Genomic DNA, 18,906 nt, shown 5'->3' with positions numbered 1-18,906 from the left:
GTCAATGTTCTTAGGCAGAAATGATTGAAAAATGACACTTGGGCAGTTAAGAGAAACAAGATGGCATGATGAAGTAGAAAAAGTTTACGATGACAGGAGCATTATAAGAAAGATGATTATGTAGTCATTAGCTACCAAGGCAAATTTAACTTTTAATTTGGAACACCCATGGAAATGAAGAATCGAGGGAAGTATTCTCTAAGTTTGGCTAACTGACAATCCTGAAAGTGAGTGGGTTCTCGATGAGATTCTTAAGGGACCTTAAGAAAGTTACCCAATCTTTCAGAGAACTGGAGGGACACATTCAATAGCCTGTTAATACATGATATTTCTTTTTCTCTGACTTTACTTCACTCTGTATAATAGGAACTCTATGGGGTCCAGAAGAGGACCTACGTGCAGGGCAGCAATGGAGACGCAGAGAGAACAGGCTGGTGGACACTGTGGGTGAAGGAAGGAGAGAGACGAATGGAGAGGGTTAACACTGAAACATATATTACCATACGTAACACAGATAGCCAGTGGGAATTTGATGCATGAAGTGGAACTCAAACCAGGTGCTCCGTGACAAGCTAGAGCGATGAGATGTGGTGGGGGGAGGGAGGGAGGTTCAAGAGGGAGCGGACATATGTATACCTATGGCTGATTCATGTTGACAGTTCGGCAGGAACTAAACACAATATTGTAAAGCAATTGTCTTCCAATTAAAAATAAATTTTAAAAAATTCTATAGGCGGAGGGACGCTGCAAATTGGTAAATTCGGCTGACTCTCACCCCTAGGGGGCAGGCATTACTGCTCTGCACTCCCAGGGGCGGGGGGCGGCGAGGACTTCGTACGTAAGATTCCCTCCCAGCTCTGGGTCTGCTGAGACTTACTCCCTTTGCCAAGGAGAGACACCCACATGAGATTTGACGGAGGAAATGAGACAGAGACTGCGTTTGTGCTATTTCTACTGCCAAGCACTGTTGTGGGGGCGTTTGTGGGGGTGATTCTGAAGTGTTTTTGGAATCATTCCTAGATGCTTAGCCTGGAGCTTGCTCCTCCACGCCTCAGAACAGTTTTGTAAGCACTCAATTCCGTTCTTTAAACCCCTTTCGCTTAAACAAGCGAGAGGGTTTCCTGTTTCCAGTGAGTGACCCTTGACCAACACAGAGAAGCAAAGTCCCTCTCAATATTTCAATGAAAATTATTTATGCTGACACAACGATGCTGTTTCCTGTCCAGTGTATTTTTTTCTGCCAAAAAAAACAATAATTCATGGTCCTTCCCCCATTAAAAAGAAAAGAAAGTGAACTCGTTCTGTTGTGTCCGACTTTTTGCAACCCCATGGACTGTAGCCTGCCAGGCTCCTTCATCCATGGGATTCTCCAGGCAAGAATACTGGAGTGGGTTGCCATTCCTTCTCCAGTGGCTCATCTGGATCCAGGGATCAAACCTGAGTCTCCCACATTGCAGGCAAACTCCTTACCATCTGAGCCACCAGGGAATTCCCTCCCCTCATTACATGAATGTTTTAAAATTGGATTATAAATGAGTTACTAGTAACAATAATTAAAATGCTCCTCCCCAGAAAAGGAAGAACAATCTCTTGAATTAGCTTCTGTGGGTTACACTTTGTGTACCTACCTGCGACCGCGGCATCCAATTCGTCTTCATCCAGGGACTCTTGCATGGTAAAGTCTCTCAAAGGAGACATTGGATAGGATGTATTGAGATTCAAGCCCAGCATGAAGTTGTGCACCTTCCCGGCACGTCCTTCTCTGGTATTGAACAAAGCTGAGTCACTCACCAAGGCCATGAGCATACGTTGGACCCAACTTGCTTGATTATCATTTTGGTATTCCCTTTCTGCTTCTTCATGTTCAGTGCCTAAGGAAAAAGATCATTATACATTGTCTAAAATCCATAAAAATGAAAAAAGATCTTTGGTCATGGAGTGTTAACATTAGGGGAATGCAGGCTCTCAGTTCCCCGACCAGGGATCAAACCCATGCCCCCTTGCAGTGGAAGCACAGAGTCTTAACCACTGAAATGCCAAGCAAATCCCTCCAGTTTTTGATTCAACAAATGTTTATTCATGTAAATTAATACAGTCAATATTTCAGTTAATCATTTTTGTTCTTAAATTGTTCTTACCTTTACCAACTTCCCTGGTGGCTCAGACAGTAAAAAGCTTCTGCCTACAATGCGGGAGATCCAGGTTTGACCCCTGGGTCGGGAAGATCCTCTGGAGAAGGAAATGGCAACCCACTCCAGTACTCTTGCCTGGAAAATCCCATGGATGGAGAAGCCTGGTAGGCTACAATCCATGGGGTCGCAAAGAGTCAGACACGACTGAGTGACTTCACTTTTCTTTTTTTCTACCCTTTACCTCTAGTCAGTTTGCTGCTGCTGCTGCTGCTAAGTTGCTTCAGTCGTGTCCGACTCTGTGTGATCCCATGGACTGTAGCCCACCAGGCTTCTCCGTCTGTGGGATTCTCCAGGCAAGAATACTGGAGTGGGTTGCCATTTCCTTCTCCAAATAGTCAGTCTAAAGGCTATATTCTTGGCAGTGTTACTTGTCTTATTCTTTGATTTCCAGAGAAACTTCTATTTTTCCATTTTTTTCCCTTTCCCCCATTCTTTTCTTTTCTTGGCTATGGCTATGCATAAGAGGGAATATCCATAGTAGCTAATCCCCTTTCTTTCCCAAGTTTCCTTCCCTGTCATGTTTAATAAACATCCAGAAATCATGCAAACTGAGAGCAGACAATTGAAGGATTCAACATATATTTGCTTCTCTATAAACACCCTCTGAAATGTCATTGCATTCTTGCTTATAAAGTTTGGGGTTTAAAAGTCTGTAATTTAAATTTATGTTTTCAAATGGCTTAGAATTCGACAATCTTCCCAAAGAAGCAGTTTTCAATGACTTTTTCCTTAAACTCGATGCACTCGTGACTACTACTGGGAAGCCATATTGTGTCATTATTTAGAGCACTGGTTCCAGAATCAGACTGCCCAGATTCCAATCCTCTCTCCACTGTTTACTAGTTAATTGACCCTTTTCAGTATTCATTTCCTCATCAGTAAACCTCATTGGGTTGTTATGAGGATAAATTAAGTTAATGCATTCATGCAAATTTCTTAGAAAAGTGCCTGGCCTACGTTAAATTCTCAGTAAACACTAGTCGGTAGGAGAAGTAGTAGCAGCAGCATCGTAATCATCATCATCAATATTCTTCATTCATAACTCAAATCTAAGAACATTGTATGGTAGAGGATAATCCCTTTACCTAGAACACTCCTGTTCAGATTTCTGGGAACTTTGAATATAAATATACATGCATAAATAAATCCATACATGTGTGTGTGTGTGTACTGAGAGAGGAAAAAGAGAATCTTTATTCAAACTTCATAATTTTCAATAAATGTTAACTAAACATACATAAAACCATAATATCTTCAAAAGATTAGCTTAACTGAGCTCAGTAAGTAAAGGGCTCTTTCTCTCCATAACCAATCCAGATTGACTGCATAGTCATGAAAAAACAAATATACACTCTTTTCTACTCCCACACTTTTCTAATGCCAAATATGACAAAGAAAATCTTTCACTAGAACAAATCAAGCTTTAAAAAAATGATTTATATCTTTAGTTACACAGGATATGAATAAGATACTCAATTATTTTCCAAAGATTTGGTGCTTCCTCTTCTTTTCCTTTTTCATCATCACTATTGTTGCTATTAAATTTATCTCACTTCTATACCAGCAATGGATCTACCTTCCATATGACATATTTGGAAATGGCAACAAGATAACATAAATGATATATTTTGCTTATTAGCTTTAATACTAATAGTAAATTTCTATTTATTAGAATTTAATTTAATTTTATTTATTTAATAATTTAAATTTAAAATATTTTTATTTTAAATTTATTTAAATTTAAATTTATTAAAAAATTTTAAATTTAAAAAATAAATTTAATTAGAATAAATTTCACAATTTAAAGCCCTTTGTGTGCATTTGCTAGTTTTATAATTGCAGCAATTCTGTAAAGAGGAGGCAAAATGATGCCAATACAGATTTGAAAAAACTGAACCTGAAAATGCCTAAAAATCATGTTCAAAGTCACTTGACTAAATACAAAGAAGCCCTAAGAGAAGAAGACAAGCTACAGACTGGGAAAAAATATTTGCAAAAGACCCATCTGATAATGGGGTAGTACCCAAAATGTACAAAGAACTTTTTAAAACTCAACAATAAGAAAACAAACATCCTGACTTAAAAATGGGCAAAAGACCTTAACATACACCTTGCCAAAAAAGACCTACAGGGGACTTCCCTTGCAGTCCAATGGTCAGGACTTCATCCTCTGATGCAGGGGGTGCAGATTCAATCCCTGGTCGGGTAACTAAGATACCACATACCTCCAGGCCAAAAAACCAAACAGGAAATAAAGCAATATTGTAACAAATTCAATAAAGATTTTAAAACCGGTCCACACACACAAAAAAATCTTTAAAGACATATAGATGACAAGTACATTTATGAAAAGATGTTTCATCACACGTCATCAGGGAGATGCAAATGAAACCGAGATGACACTACACACCTATTAGAAATGTCAAAATCCAAAACAGACAACACCAAATGCTGGTTAGAATTTGAAACAACAGGACACTCAAATACTGATGGTGGAAAAGCAAAATGGTACGACCTCTTTGGAAGTTTCTTACAAAACTTAATTATACTTGTATCACATGATACCGCAAATCATTCTCCTTCATTTTTACCCAAAGGAGTTGAAAACTTATATGCACATAAAAATCTGAACATGGAGTTTTATAACAGTGCCATTCATAACTGCCCAAATTTGAAAGCCACCAAGATATTCTTAATGCATTTGAGAAGGAAATGGCAATCCACTCCAGTGTTCTTGCCTGGAGAATCCCAGGGACGGGGGAGCCTGCTGGGCTGCCGTCTATGGGGTCGCACAGAGTCAGACACGACTGAAGTGACTTAGCAGCAGCAGCAGCGAGATATTCTTCAGTAGGTGAATGGATAAACTGTGTAATAATACCCAGACAATGAAATACTATTCAATGCTAAAGAGAAATGAAGCCATGAAAAGACATGGAGGAAACTTAAATGCATAGGAAAAGGAGTACGTCAAGGCTGTATATAGTCACCCTGCTTATTTAACTTATATGCAGAGTACATCATGAGAAAACTGGGCTGGAAGAAGCACAAGCTGGAATCAAGATATCCGGGAGAAATATCAACAACCTCAGATATGCAGATGACACCACCCTTATGGCAGAAAGTGAAGAGGAACTAAAAAGCCTCTTGATGAAAGTGAAAATGGAGAGTGAAAAAGTTGGCTTCAAGCTCAACATTCAGAAAACGAAGATCATGGCATCTGGTCCCATCACTTCATGGGAAATGGAGAAACAGTGGAAACAGTGTCAGACTTTATTTTTCTGGGCTCCAAAATCACTGCAGATGGTGACTGCAGCCATGAAATTAAAAGATGCTTACTCCTTGGAAGGAAAGTTATGACCAGCCTAGATAGCATATTCAAAAGCAGAGACATTACTTTGCCAACAAAGGTCCGTCTAGTCAAGGCTATGGTTTTTCCAGTGGTCATGTATGGATGTTGAGAGTTGGACTGTGAAGAAGGCTGAGCGCCGAAGAATTGATGCTTTTGAACTGTGGTATTGGAGAAGACTCTTGAGAGTCCGTTGGACTGCAAGGAGATCCAACCAGTCCATTCTGAAGGAGATCAGCCCTGGGATTTCTTTGGAAGGAATGATGCTAAAGCTGAAACTCCAGTACTTTGGCCACCTCATGCAAAGAGTTGACTCATTGGAAAAGACTCTGATGCAGGGAGGGATTGGGGACAGGAGGAGAAGGGGACGACAGAGGATGAGATGGCTGGATGGCATCACCAGCTCGATGGACGTGAGTCTCAGTGAACTCCGTGAGTTGGTGATGGACAGGGAGGCCTGGCATGCTGCGATTCATGGGGTCGCAAAGAGTCGGACACGACTGAGCAACTGAACTGAACTGAAGACAAGGAAGCCAATCTGAAAAGTTTATCCATAGCATGATTCCAACTAGATGACATTCCAGAAAGGCAAAATGATGGAGACAGTAAAAAGATGGGATTGCCAGGGGGGTGGGGGATGGGAAGCAGAGGGATGACACTATAATGTTAGATATGTGTCATTATACATTTGTGAAAACCTGAACACACAATATCAAGAGTGAACCCGAAAGCTTAGATTTTGGGTGATAATGATGTGTCAGTATAGGTTCATTGACTGTAATAAATGTACCTCTCTAGTACAGGATGTTGAAAGTGGTGGAGGTGATGTGTGTGGATACAGGGAATATATGGGAATTGTCTCTACTTTTTGCTCAATTTTGCTGTGAGTCTAAAACTATTCTAATAAATAAAGGTTATTTAAAAAGAAAAAAGAATATTAAGAGCTAATAAGAAGTCCTCAAAAACACCCTAAATACCATTCTCCAATGTTGGCTGGTATTGAAACCAAAGCAGCCATATTCAGAGGGTCCTTGAGCTTCTCAGCTTTAAGATAATCTGCCAGTACTGGTAGAGGTGATCAAATGTACTGATGATTTTGGCCATTTACCTAATAATCAATAAACCATTATTAATCTACTTGATGGTCCCAACATCAATACAGAATTAATTCTGTAAGTGGTAGGCATATGCTGTCCATCATTTTTTCTATCCCCCTTCATTAAAAGGAAATTCAAAATAGAAGGAAAAAGACCCGAACAACTGACAAATAACAGCCTGGCTCTGAAAAGAGAACTTTAATTTCAGTGTTGATTCAGCAAAGATAAAACAGCCTCTTCTAATAGCCTTACCTTAGCTGATGGAGTAATTAAGTTTTGGACAAAAAAGTATTTAATCTCTTTTAAAATCTAGATGATTTTATTCAAACTATAACAGGACATGTTCATCTAGTTGTTGTAAAATCTTCTTGTTTTGTTTTGTTTTTTGGTTTTTGAGCTATTGGGAACATTTGCCCAAATGGCTCTGTCCAAATGTAAAATCATTCCATTTTACCATAACAATTGCAACAAATATGCCAGATCTTTTCCAGAGCTCTTCCCTGACTCCACACGGACTACCGTGATCCACACAAGGTGAAAACTGCCTTGTCAAGGTGTAAAAGAACCTGTTTATACAACAAAGCGATACATGAAACACAAAGTTCTCAATAAATCTACTCCATCACTGATCCCCTTTGAGAGAGAAGTTTGGCAATGGGATATAAAGCTCAGGAATGGAGTGAGAACTTAATTTTTCAAATGTTACTTAATAATAAGATTTTAAAGGATGAAACTTTACTTAGTAAAGCTACATAAAAATGTTCCCACATCACCATTTCTATGCTTAGAAACCTAGTGCTCTAATCAGATTTGACACAGAATTTGGTATTTCTGTTGTGCCATCTCAGTTTGTTCTCTGTTCAACTGATAAAATTTTTGAGGTATATAAAATAAATGGAATAAGGCATACTTACATGTTGCATATTTTATTGCATATATGGCATTGATTCTGTCTGTATTGAAAGCTACAATTCTATCACTCCGTGCCTTAAGCAGAGACTACCATTAGTATCTTGAGTGAGAAAATCAGACAAAACATTCATAGTCTTTCCTAATGCAGTTCTTCCAGAGGAGTTTCCAGCTCTCTTACCTTTGGGTCCTTGTGATTCGTCATCACTGTCTGAGCTATCATTACTCACAATATGCTTTGCTGTAATATTTTCTGCGGAAAGAAAACAAAACAATGAAAGAATCTCAGGTGTCAAGACTCACAGTGAAATTTACTATAAGGAAGTACTCTCAGCAAGGCCACAGTGAGCTCTACTAGACTTATCAGTGTAAATCTAGATCAATGTAGTAAATTTAAATGTATTAGATTTATGAGTATTTTTCATACATATATTTTCTACATATCAGAAATAGCCAGTTTGGATAAAATGGAATTATAAAAAGTCAGATGCTTTTTACAAGGGCAACAAAAATTGAAACAATCCAAGGAACAAAGTATATAAAAGACAAAATATAGTAGCAAGTGGTTAAGTGTGAGAGTTTGGTACCACACCACCAGAGGGATGGTACGGGGAGGGAGGAGGGAGGGGCTTCAGGATGGGGAACACGTGTATACCTGTGGCGGATTCATGTTGATGTATGGCAAAACCAATACAATATTGTAAAGTAATTAACCTCCAATTATAATAAATAAATTTATATGAAAAAAAAACAAATTTCTCATTGGAAAACAAAATGTCCCAGAGCACAAAAAAATAGTTTAGAATTTATTCATATGTGATTTAAAGGGGAGAATTTTTGTTTGTATTAATTCTTACAGGAAGAACAGCTTGATTATAGAATTCTTATTACCCAAAAGATACATTTTTCTTTAATTAAATATGTGAAAATGACGTTTATGATAGTCAGTATAGGGTAAAGCCAAAATCTACAATGGGCTACAACGGTTTTACTAAGATGAATGAAGTTACTAATATGAGGGGACTTTTTACTAAATACTAATGAATATTATCTACTGAAATGTGTGTTTTGGTTTCAATTTGTGCTTCTTCAGAATGTATTAAGAGAACAGTTACAAAAACTAAAATAGAAACCATAAAGCCTTAAAGATAAGAGTAAAATTTAGCATTATACCTAGCTCTCTTTTTTCAAGTAAAAAAGTACCCAAATTATGGAATACACAGACCATTTTATAATCATCATTTATAGAAAAATTAAACTTTGAGAGAACATTTATTTTACATGAAATCCTTTTCTGTAGAGTGACTTTTTTTTTCCTTCTATTAGTCAATAGAATTTTTATTTTTTTGACTGACTTCAAATTTATAGTTTTCAGTGATAGAACCATTTGGGCTTTTAAACTCAGAAAAATGTAGGTATAATATTTGGTTTGCTCATATTACACTCCAATTGACCTTAAAATCTTTCTTTGAAAGAGAAAAATGAAACTAAAACCACCTCTGAGCATCCCTTTAAGAGGCAGAGTTTAGCTGGCCAATGGATGAAAGGGTCACCAGGAGTCCTGAGATTCCCCTCAATCACTCACCTCTCTGGTCTCATTCCTGGAAACCCTTCCCTAATCTGAGGTAACATGCATCCTGCCGGCCGGGGGTTCTCAGGACACAATATTCCCCTTAATTCTGACACACAGTGAAAGTAAAAAAGCTGCCAACCACTGGTCTCAAAGGGGACATCTAACAAAAAAGCATATTCTCAAGAATATTGAGTATAAACATTCTCCTTTTCCTCAGCCTTCAGCTATTGTCTCATCCAGCCTCAGATGTGTTGTTTCAGTCCTATTCTCTTCCTGTCTTAGGAAGAAAAAGCAACAAACCATGGGTTTATCTGGATTATTCAAGAAAGAGCAAGAGAAGCAAGCCTCACAAAAGGCAGCAATTCTGTTCTTTTTCTCTCCTTTTTATCTCTTGACTGAAATCTTCACATAGCTTAGAGAAGAATTTATTATACCCACAAAATTAAAGGTGAGAACAGGATATTCATCTGGGATACAGTGTTCATTAAAATAAGTCACTGTCAGAGCATTTCAGCATTAAACACTTTGCCTTGCAGTTACCCTTAGGAGCATGTGGCTCTGTGGTTAAGGTCAGACATCGCTCCAAGTTCCACCAACCTTGGCTGCTTGTTCCCTGCATGATGCTCAGAAGACAGGAGCAAGTTAAAGGACAAAGTGCCTCTTTGGTTGTTTTTATTTTTATTCTAAAGTCTTTGACTCTAGGGATATCATAAGATCAGTTTCACATTATTTATTAAGAATTACACCCAAAATATTAAGGACTATAGAAAATTGCTGCACTTAATATATATATATATATATATATATATATATATATATCTCACATATTGAAAATCAACTCTTGCAGGAAGAGTGACTTCACACTTTTTAAAAGTCAAGTTGGGGTACATCAATTAAAGTTATAATTGCATTTGTGTTTTGCATATAGAGCTTAATTAAATCAGCTGTCATTGTCTGCAATAACTAAGGACAGTTTATTAGAAAAAAAATCCTACAATAAGTTGTTAACATGCAAGTATTTTTCAAAGAGATTGTTGAAAAAGTCATTTATGTTGTTCTGTTAACTCTGAAATAGATGTGGGCTACTTCAGAGGCACAGAAGAGGAGATAGAGAGGTACTTTGTTGATCTCCAGGATCCTTCTCCCCAGACCCTGCTGGGCTGGCCCCAAATTCAAATTCAGAATTCCCCTGACCCTTCCTACTTCCAGTCAAAATAGTCATAACAAAAATTCGGTGTTGACTATGATACAGATGGCACGGCACTTGAGAGATCCTGAATGTATGCTTTGTGTAAATCAAATTTATTCATTAAAGATAACATGTTTCTATGGCATTAATATTATAACAAATGAAAACTACTGGTCCTCAATTGAGTTTGTCTACTTTTTACAAGTTGTATAAAAATTACTTTTAATTTATTATGGGCTCGTGAGTTAGATTTGAAGAAAATTATTAGCAGTAGTTTATTAGCTGTGATTTGAAATATTTTTTTCATGTTTTTGGTATGAATTAGCTATAAGAAGTTAACAGAATTCTAATGAGGTAGTATTGAAGAGGTAAATAAACTATCAAGCTTGAATTTAAGTATCATATTGTGTTCAACTGTTGATGAATCTAATCGTCCAAAAGCTGCCCTTATTCATAAAAGGAGAACAGATCCCCCTAGACTTACGATGGAGTTACATCATCCCAATAAGCCTACTGTAAGGGGAAAATTTTGCCAGATGCATCAGGCATTTTTTTTTTTTTAATTTTTTTTACTTTACAATATTGTATTGGTTTTGCCATACATCAACATGCATCTGCCACGAGTGTACACATGCTCCACATCCTGGAGAGGGAGAGGGGGATGATTTGGGAGAATGGCATTAAAACATGTATAATATCATATAAGAAATGAATCACCAGTCCAGGTTCGATGCAGGATACAGGAAGCCTGGGGCTGGTGCACTGGGATGACCCAGAGGGATGGTATGGGGAGGGAAGTGGGAGGGGGGTTCAGGCATGCATTTAATACATCTAATCTACTAAACACCACAACTTAGTCTAGCCTACCTTAAACATGCTCAGAAACTTACATTTAGCCTACAGTTGGGCAAAATCATCTACCACAAAGTCCACTTTATAATAAATGTTGAAGAGCTCACATAATTTATAGAATGCTATACTGAAAGCAAAAAACAGAATGCTTGATAGGGTGCAGATGGTTTTAAGTATATGGGTTGTTTACCATTGTGATTGCATGGCTGACATGCCTGGGAGTGGCAGCTTGCTATTGGGAAGGAGTATCGTACTCCCAATCTTATCGCTAGCCTGAAAAAGGTCAGAACTCAAAATCTGAAGTATGGTTTCTACTGAGTAATGTCACTTTTGCACTGTCATACAGTTAAAAACTTGTCAGTTGAACCATAGTAAGTCAGGGACCACTTGTATTCTCTAATACGAATAGTATGTTTTGATATATAATAACTAAAAGGAATAAAGATGCTCTAGTAAAACTGATTCCACTGTAGATATATACACTGGAATACTACTCAGCCATAAAAAGGAATGTGTTTGAGTCAGTTCTAATGAGGGAGACAAACCTAGAGCCTATTATACAGAGTGAAGTAAATCAGAAAGAGAAATATAAATATCATATACATAGATCATACAAATATACGGAATCTAGAAAGATGCTACTGATGAATTTCTTTTCAGGGCAGCAATGGAGAAACAGGCATAGAAAACAGACCTAAGGACACGGGGAAGGGGAGGGGAGGAGGGAGAGGGTAAGATGTATGGAGAGAGTAACATGGAAACTTACATTACCATATGTAAAACAGATAGCCAATGGGAATATGCCATATGACTCAGGAAACTCAAACAGGGCTCTGTGACAATCTAGCGGGGTGGGGTGAGGAGGGAAATGCAAGGTACATGGGTGTACCTATGGCTGATTTTTGTTGATGTATGACAGAAAACCACAAAATTTTGTAAAGCAAATATCCTTCAATTAAAAAAAGTAAGGGGCAAAAAAAAAAAAAAAGGATTCTCAGGAATCAGTAGTTTCTATGAACTCCACAACCTCAATGTCAAAACAATAGTTAAGAGGTAAAAGCATATATTTTTAGCAAATAATTATGTTGATTCATCTAAAATATTGATAGCATTAGAATAATTACAATTTTATGAAGATTTAACTTTATATGTATGTGTTAATGAAGTTTATCAGTATAGTATAATTATGATCAATGCAAGCATGTTTTTACAATACCTAGTTCTTCTTCCATTGTGGAACCTTTACTTTGTGATCCAGAAACTCCCAAGACTCTGTTGAACAATATAGAAAAGGCACTACCCCAGACACCTAAAGAAGAGCAAACACAGAATATGACTTAGAATGTACCAAGATTCAAAACAGTCAAACAAACTCATGGTAGATTGGGATCACTTACCCATTAAGAAATGCAAGGGGTTTTCTTCGTATTTCTTTACAACTGTTCCCATAAAAAATTTGCTTCCAAATAAGTCAGGCGCCATAAAAGTACCATATTTAGCCATGCCAATCTCAAATGGACTAAATTCAACCCAATCTGAAATGATTTTTAAAAATGCAATCCATTACTAGAAAAATACTACAGAGATATACACACAGATTACTCCAACACTGGCATAATTATTCTCATTCATTTAAAATATTTTTAAAAATTAACAACTATCTATCATGTATATGAGAGTGAAAAGTGTTAGTCACTCAATTGTGTCTGACTCTCTGCAACTCCATGGACTGTAGCCTGCCAGGTTCCTTTGTCCATGAGATTCTCCAGGCAGGAATACTGGAGTGGGGAGCCATTCCCTTCTCCAGGGGATCTTCATCACCCAAGGATTGAGCCTGGGTCTCCTACATTGCAGGCAGATTCTTTACCGTCTGAGTCATCACGGGAGGAGAAGGGGGTGACAGACGATGAGATGGTGGATGGCATCATTGACACAATGGACATGAGTCTGAACAAACTCCAGGAAATAGTGAAGGACGGGGAAATCTGGCATGCCGCAATCCATGGGGCAGCAAAGAGTCAGACACGTCTTAGCGACTGAACAGCAACGAACAACCATGTGTATGACATATAGAAATTGGGGAGGAAGCTCACAGATGAATAAGATGAGAACACAAAAGGATTCCTTACTTTGCACAAATTGAATATCCTTTGGCATTTAAAAACTCAGACATCTATTATAAAGTCCATCTTAATTAGACAGTTTTAAAACTGCTGACTCAGATGTTTAAAATACATGGAGGAGACAAAAGAAATTAAACTCTTTCTGATAATGGAAGCAGACTATAAAAATGGAAGAAAGTGGTGTCTAACATTTGCCTTTTCTTCATCTTTCCTTAATTTTGCTTATTAACCATTATTTTAACTCAAAAGATTACAAAGCAAAGCTTTTATATTGTATATATTCAGAAATGCATAGGAATAGAGCCAACAGAGTTTATTTTCTCAGAGCAGAGGCGCTGCAGCCAGAAACTTGGGCTCAAATTCTGTTCTGTTGTTTATTAACTATGAAGCTTTGGGTAGATTACGTGTGTTCTCTGTGTCTTAGTTTCTTAATCTGTAAAATGCTAATAAAATCAGTAGATAGTTTGCAAGATTTTGGGAAGGAACCAATGAGTTAAGAAACTTAAAGAACTTAGAAGAGGACATAGTACATTTTAATCACTCAGAAAATAGTAGCCACTATTATATTTCATGTATTCCTGTGGTTATAACTATGTCTAAAAATCATCTGAATCTTAATATATCCAAACAGAATTCCTAGCTCTGAATCCCACTTCCTTGTCAGTCTCTCAATCTTGCCCTTCTTTGTAAATGGTACTTCTTTTCATATATTCATACCACCATCCATACTATCCTTACCACAGTTTAGAATAACTTTTTTAGAGTTTAGATTTTTTTTGATGTGGAAAAAGTTTAAAGTCTTTATTGAATTTATTACAAGATTGCTAAATGTTGCTTTTTTGGCCACAAGGCATGTGTGATCTCAGCTCCCCGACAAGATGGCAAACTCACACCCCCTGCATTGGAAGGCGATCACTTAACTACTGGACTGCCAGAGAAATCTGGCAGGATTTTTCTTGATGGTCCTTTTTCTCTTATATCTCAAAGAGAAAAAAATCAAGTTCTGTAGGCTCTATCATCAGATGTGGTTAGAAACTGGCTAGTGATCCACTTGTTCACCAAGACCATACTGGTATAAGCTGCCATACTCTCCCCTGGATCCTCACAATAGCCTCTTAAAACATCTTCTCTATTCCCCTACTATCTTTTAGATACCCTGTTGCCAGAATGAATTTTTAAAGATACAAATCACAGCATACTAATGCCAGTTGAAAACTTTCCAATGGCTTCTTATTTACTGAAATAGAAACACGGTCGAGAAATGTTCATGATGGTCTGGCTCATGCTCCCTGACTGACCCATGTCCTAAACAATCTTCTAGCACATTTTGTCTTGCTTATTCCACTTCAGCCACATACCTTCTTAATTTTCTCCAAGAGACCAAGCTCATTCCCACCTTGCAGCCCTTATGCTCACTATTTCCTTCTGTAATCATAAGGCTTGCTCCTTTTTACCCTTTAGTTCAAAGTCTTTGTTGACCATTTTCTATGGAATCCAACTACCATGCATCCCTGCCTAACCCCAAACCCTCTGTCCTCCTTTTTCATCTGTTTTCCCCTTTCTAAAATTTTTGCGTCTTTAACCCCTTATCCAACAATCTAAAATCCAAATAACTCCAAAATTCACATTGGATTTAGCTATTGGATTTTGCAATTCCTTTGCTATTCATTCGATGGTAAAATTTGCCCTGAACTCATTTAGTAGAAAACCAGTCTTAATCTTTATATGAGGCTTAATCTTTACATATCCCACTCAATGTGAATATCAATACATCCCACTGGAGAAATCACTATTTGATTATAAGACCCCAGTCAGACATTGTGGAATATATATTATAAGCACATATAATATGTAATGTAAGTATATTTTATAACTTCAAAATCTAAAGTATTCTGAATTTTAAAACATCTGTCCTCAAAGTTGTGGGAAAAAAATCATGGATATGTATGTTTTTATTATTTACTCAATAATATAGAACGTTCTACTTTTGTAAAACAAGTTATAAACCACAATTGTGATGAGAACACAATGCAATTCAATTCACATCAAAGCCAAATGGCACATATACCCTTCATGACAAAGTGGTATGTTTTATAATGATTTACATAGAGTTAGTGAGACATGACTAGCAATGAATCAGAGACCATTAGGAAACTTTATGTATCACCACAAGTAAATTCTTATCTGTGAGTTTCACACCCTTATCCACAGTACTGAAACAAAGATTTCCTGGTTCCTACTTCTCCAGCAATCTCGTCTTGTTTAATGCTGTGGTTTTGGGCACACAGTAAAGAGAGACATTTTTGAGAGGCAGATTTGCTCTCTGATCCTTACTGAAGAAGTCACCATGGTATTTTGACTACTATTTCTCTGCTGCTGATCTAGTACATTTCAAACTTGAACTTCTCTCATGAACCTCCATCTGTTCGTCTCCAGCTCCCTGCTGTGCATTTATACTTGAGGATGCTGTCATCACATCCCACTACACTTGCCTGGAAAGGAATTCATCACCTTTCTTCCTGGTCTAGCTCACCTGTTTCTATAAACCATGCTATCACAGCCCAGAAAAAAAACTCTTAACTGAAATCACTCCTATACCCACTCACATCAAATCCATCCATCCATCACACATTACACTGGTAATATTTAAGCTTTTCACATGCATCTTCTCCTCTCTTTCCTTATCAGTATCTCCCTAGTTCTAAGCCCTTATTTACAAAAACATAGTAATACCACGGCTGTTAGTTTCTTTCTGTGCCAAGCTACCCATATGAACTATTAAAATACCTTTTTTTTTTTTTCCAAAAACACAACTTAAATAGCTTCCTACCAAAAATCATTAAATGTTTCCCCTTATCATAATTGAATAGAAACATTTCTATCTGGAAGTCAAATCTTTCTATATAGCTTGACACTAATGGTTTTTCCAAATATACCATCCACTCTTCACCAGTTCATACATTAACCAAATCTAGTGTCTTTTTACTGCTCGCTGAAACATACCTTTGGCTTCCCTTCTGAGCATTTTCTTATACTGTTTTACACAAAGATGATGTTTCACCCCCAATTGGTAGATCTTTCCAAGTTCAACTTGAACCTGAGTTCTACCACCTTTATGAAGTCTTTCTTACAACTACACTAAATCTCTAATATCTTACATTTTATGTCAGGTCTATATACTCTAACAGACAACAGCATTTTATGTGTATTTTTCTTGCCAATAGGAATGGAATTTTCTTGAGGAAGAAAATTCTATGTTTTTCATCTGTATGGAATTTTCTTGAGGAAGAAAATTCTATGTTTTTCTTCTGTAATGTCTGTTAAGGGACTTAACATGATGTGAAGTTGTAAATTATGCTCAGTAATTGAAATTCACTGACAACACAAATTAAAGTTTGAAATCCTATCAGAAATGTAGTGAAGTAGAGGAGTCAAAAATATGTAACCAATTAAACAACTAACGTTTATTTGTTTAAAGTCTTCAAAAGGTTAAAGTGTTTAAAACTTTTCTAAGAGAGAAGAAAAACATTCTCTAGTATGATTGAAATAAAGTTGATAAAACTTCTGTAAGCTAAGATAACAGGGATCTTTGACTTTTTATAATATAATTCAAATAATATTTTAACTTTTTTCCTGAATAGCCGATCCATTTTAATCCAAGCAAATTTTAATGGCATAAAGTATAGACATGTCTCTCTCTCTTTTTTTCCCCCACAACTCAAGCTCTTTGAACATTCATAACATGCCCCTTTGAATGTCTTATCTGCGTACAAAATCCACATAACTAATGCTTCATGGTTTTGTCCAACTCTGTTGGAAGAAACCACTTGAACCTCCTTATCATAGAAGCTTAACAATGAAGGTTAATGGGGCTTCTCTTATCTCGGTAACGATATCTCAGTTAGGCAGCTGGCCCAAATCAGGCACATTCATGTTGAAAGACTACTAATTGAACATAAAGTAGCCTTTTCTTACTCTAGATGAATCAAAAATATTCACTTGCTAAAATATTATTGTGAAGTCAAGTGGGCCTTAGAAAGCACCACTACCAACAAAGCTAGTGGAGGTGATGGAATTCCAGTTGAGCTATTCCAAATCCTGAAAGATGATGCTGTGAAAGTGCTGCACTCAATATGCCAGCAAATTTGGAAAACTCAGCAGTGGCCACAGGACTGGAAAAGGTCAGTTTTCATTCCAATCCCAAAGAAAGGCAATGCCAAAGAATGCTCAAACTACCGAACAATTGCACTCGTTTCACACGCTAGTAAAGTAATGCTCAAAATTCTCCAAGCCAGTCTTCAGCAATATGTGAACTGTGAACTTCCAGATGTTCAAGATGGTTTTAGAAAAGGCAGAGGAAACCAGAGACCAAATTGCCAACATCTGCTGGATCATCGAAAAAGCAAGATTGTTCCAGAAAAACATCTACTTCTGCTTTATTGACTATGCCAAAGCCTTTGACTGTGTGGATCACAATAAACTGTGGAAAATTCTGAAAGAGATGGGAATACCAGACCACCTGACCTGCCTCTTTAGAAACATGTATGCAGGTCAGGAGGCAACAGTTAGAACTGGACATGGAACAACAGACTGGTTCCAAATAGGAAAAGGAGTACGTCAAGGCTGTACATTGTCACCCTGCTTATTTAACTTAGATGCAGAGTACACCATGAGAAATGCTGGGCTGAAAGAAGCACAAGCTGGAATCAAGATTGCCAGGAGAAACATCAATAACCTCAGATATGCAGATGACACCACCCTTATGGCAGAAAGTGAAGAGGAACTGAAAAGCCTCTTGATGAAAGTGAAAGAGGAGAGTGAAAAATTTGGCTTAAAGCTCAACATTCAGAAAACAAAGATCATGGCATCTGGTCCCATCCCTTCATGGGAAATAGATGGGGAAACAGTGAAAACAATGTCAGACTTTATCTTTTTGGGCTCCAAAATCACTGCAGATGGTGATTGCAGCCATGAAATTAAAAGACGCTTACTCCTTGGAAAGAAAGTTATGACCAACCTAGATAGCATATTGAAAAGCAGAGACATTACTTTGCCAACAAAGGTCCATTTAGTCAAGGCTATGGTTTTTCCAGTGGTCATGTATGGATGTGAGAGTTGGACTGTGAAGAAAGCTGAGCGCCGAAGAATTGATGCTTTTGAACTGTGGTGTTGGAGAAGACTCTTGAGAGTCCCTTGGACTGCAAGGAGATCCAACCAGTCCATTCTAAAGGAGATCAGCCCTGGGTGTTCTAATGGAAGGAATGAGGCTAAAGCTGAAACTCCAGTACTTTGGCCACCTCATGCGAAGAGTTGACTCACTGGAAAAGACTCTGATGCTGGGAGAGATTGGGGGCAGGAGGAGAAGGGGACGACAGAGGATGAGATGGCTGGATGGCATCACTGACTCGATGGACAAGAGTTTGAGTGGACTCTGGGAGTTGATGATGGGCAAGGAGGCCTGGCATGCTGCGATTCATTGGGTCGCAAAGAGTCGGACACAACTGAGTGACTGAACTGAACTGAAAATATTATTCATTCTTTAATTATTTTACCGAGATTTTCTCTTGAGAACAGCCACTGACTGGAAGTATAGAATAAAAAGAGTCAACTGTGAAAATGCCCTAA

At 37.5% G+C, this 18,906-nt stretch overlaps 1 protein-coding gene across 2 annotated transcripts in view; it reads right to left on the bottom strand.

Annotated features, from left to right (window-relative positions):
- PLA2G4A (phospholipase A2 group IVA) overlaps nucleotides 1–18,906 on the bottom strand; it is a 174,257-nt gene that overhangs the window by 33,174 nt on the left and 122,177 nt on the right. For both annotated transcript variants that reach the window (XM_059875405.1, NM_001075864.1), the window contains 4 exon segments: nucleotides 12,556–12,693; nucleotides 12,375–12,467; nucleotides 7,726–7,797; nucleotides 1,629–1,871 (listed from right to left, as the gene is read on the bottom strand). In XM_059875405.1, coding sequence (XP_059731388.1) covers nucleotides 1,629–1,871; nucleotides 7,726–7,797; nucleotides 12,375–12,467; nucleotides 12,556–12,693 — 546 coding nt within the window.

Source organism: Bos taurus, chromosome 16, assembly GCF_002263795.3.
Source record: "Bos taurus isolate L1 Dominette 01449 registration number 42190680 breed Hereford chromosome 16, ARS-UCD2.0, whole genome shotgun sequence".
Classification (NCBI taxonomy): Eukaryota; Metazoa; Chordata; class Mammalia; order Artiodactyla; family Bovidae; genus Bos; species Bos taurus.
This window is presented reverse-complemented; position numbering and strand designations above follow the sequence as displayed.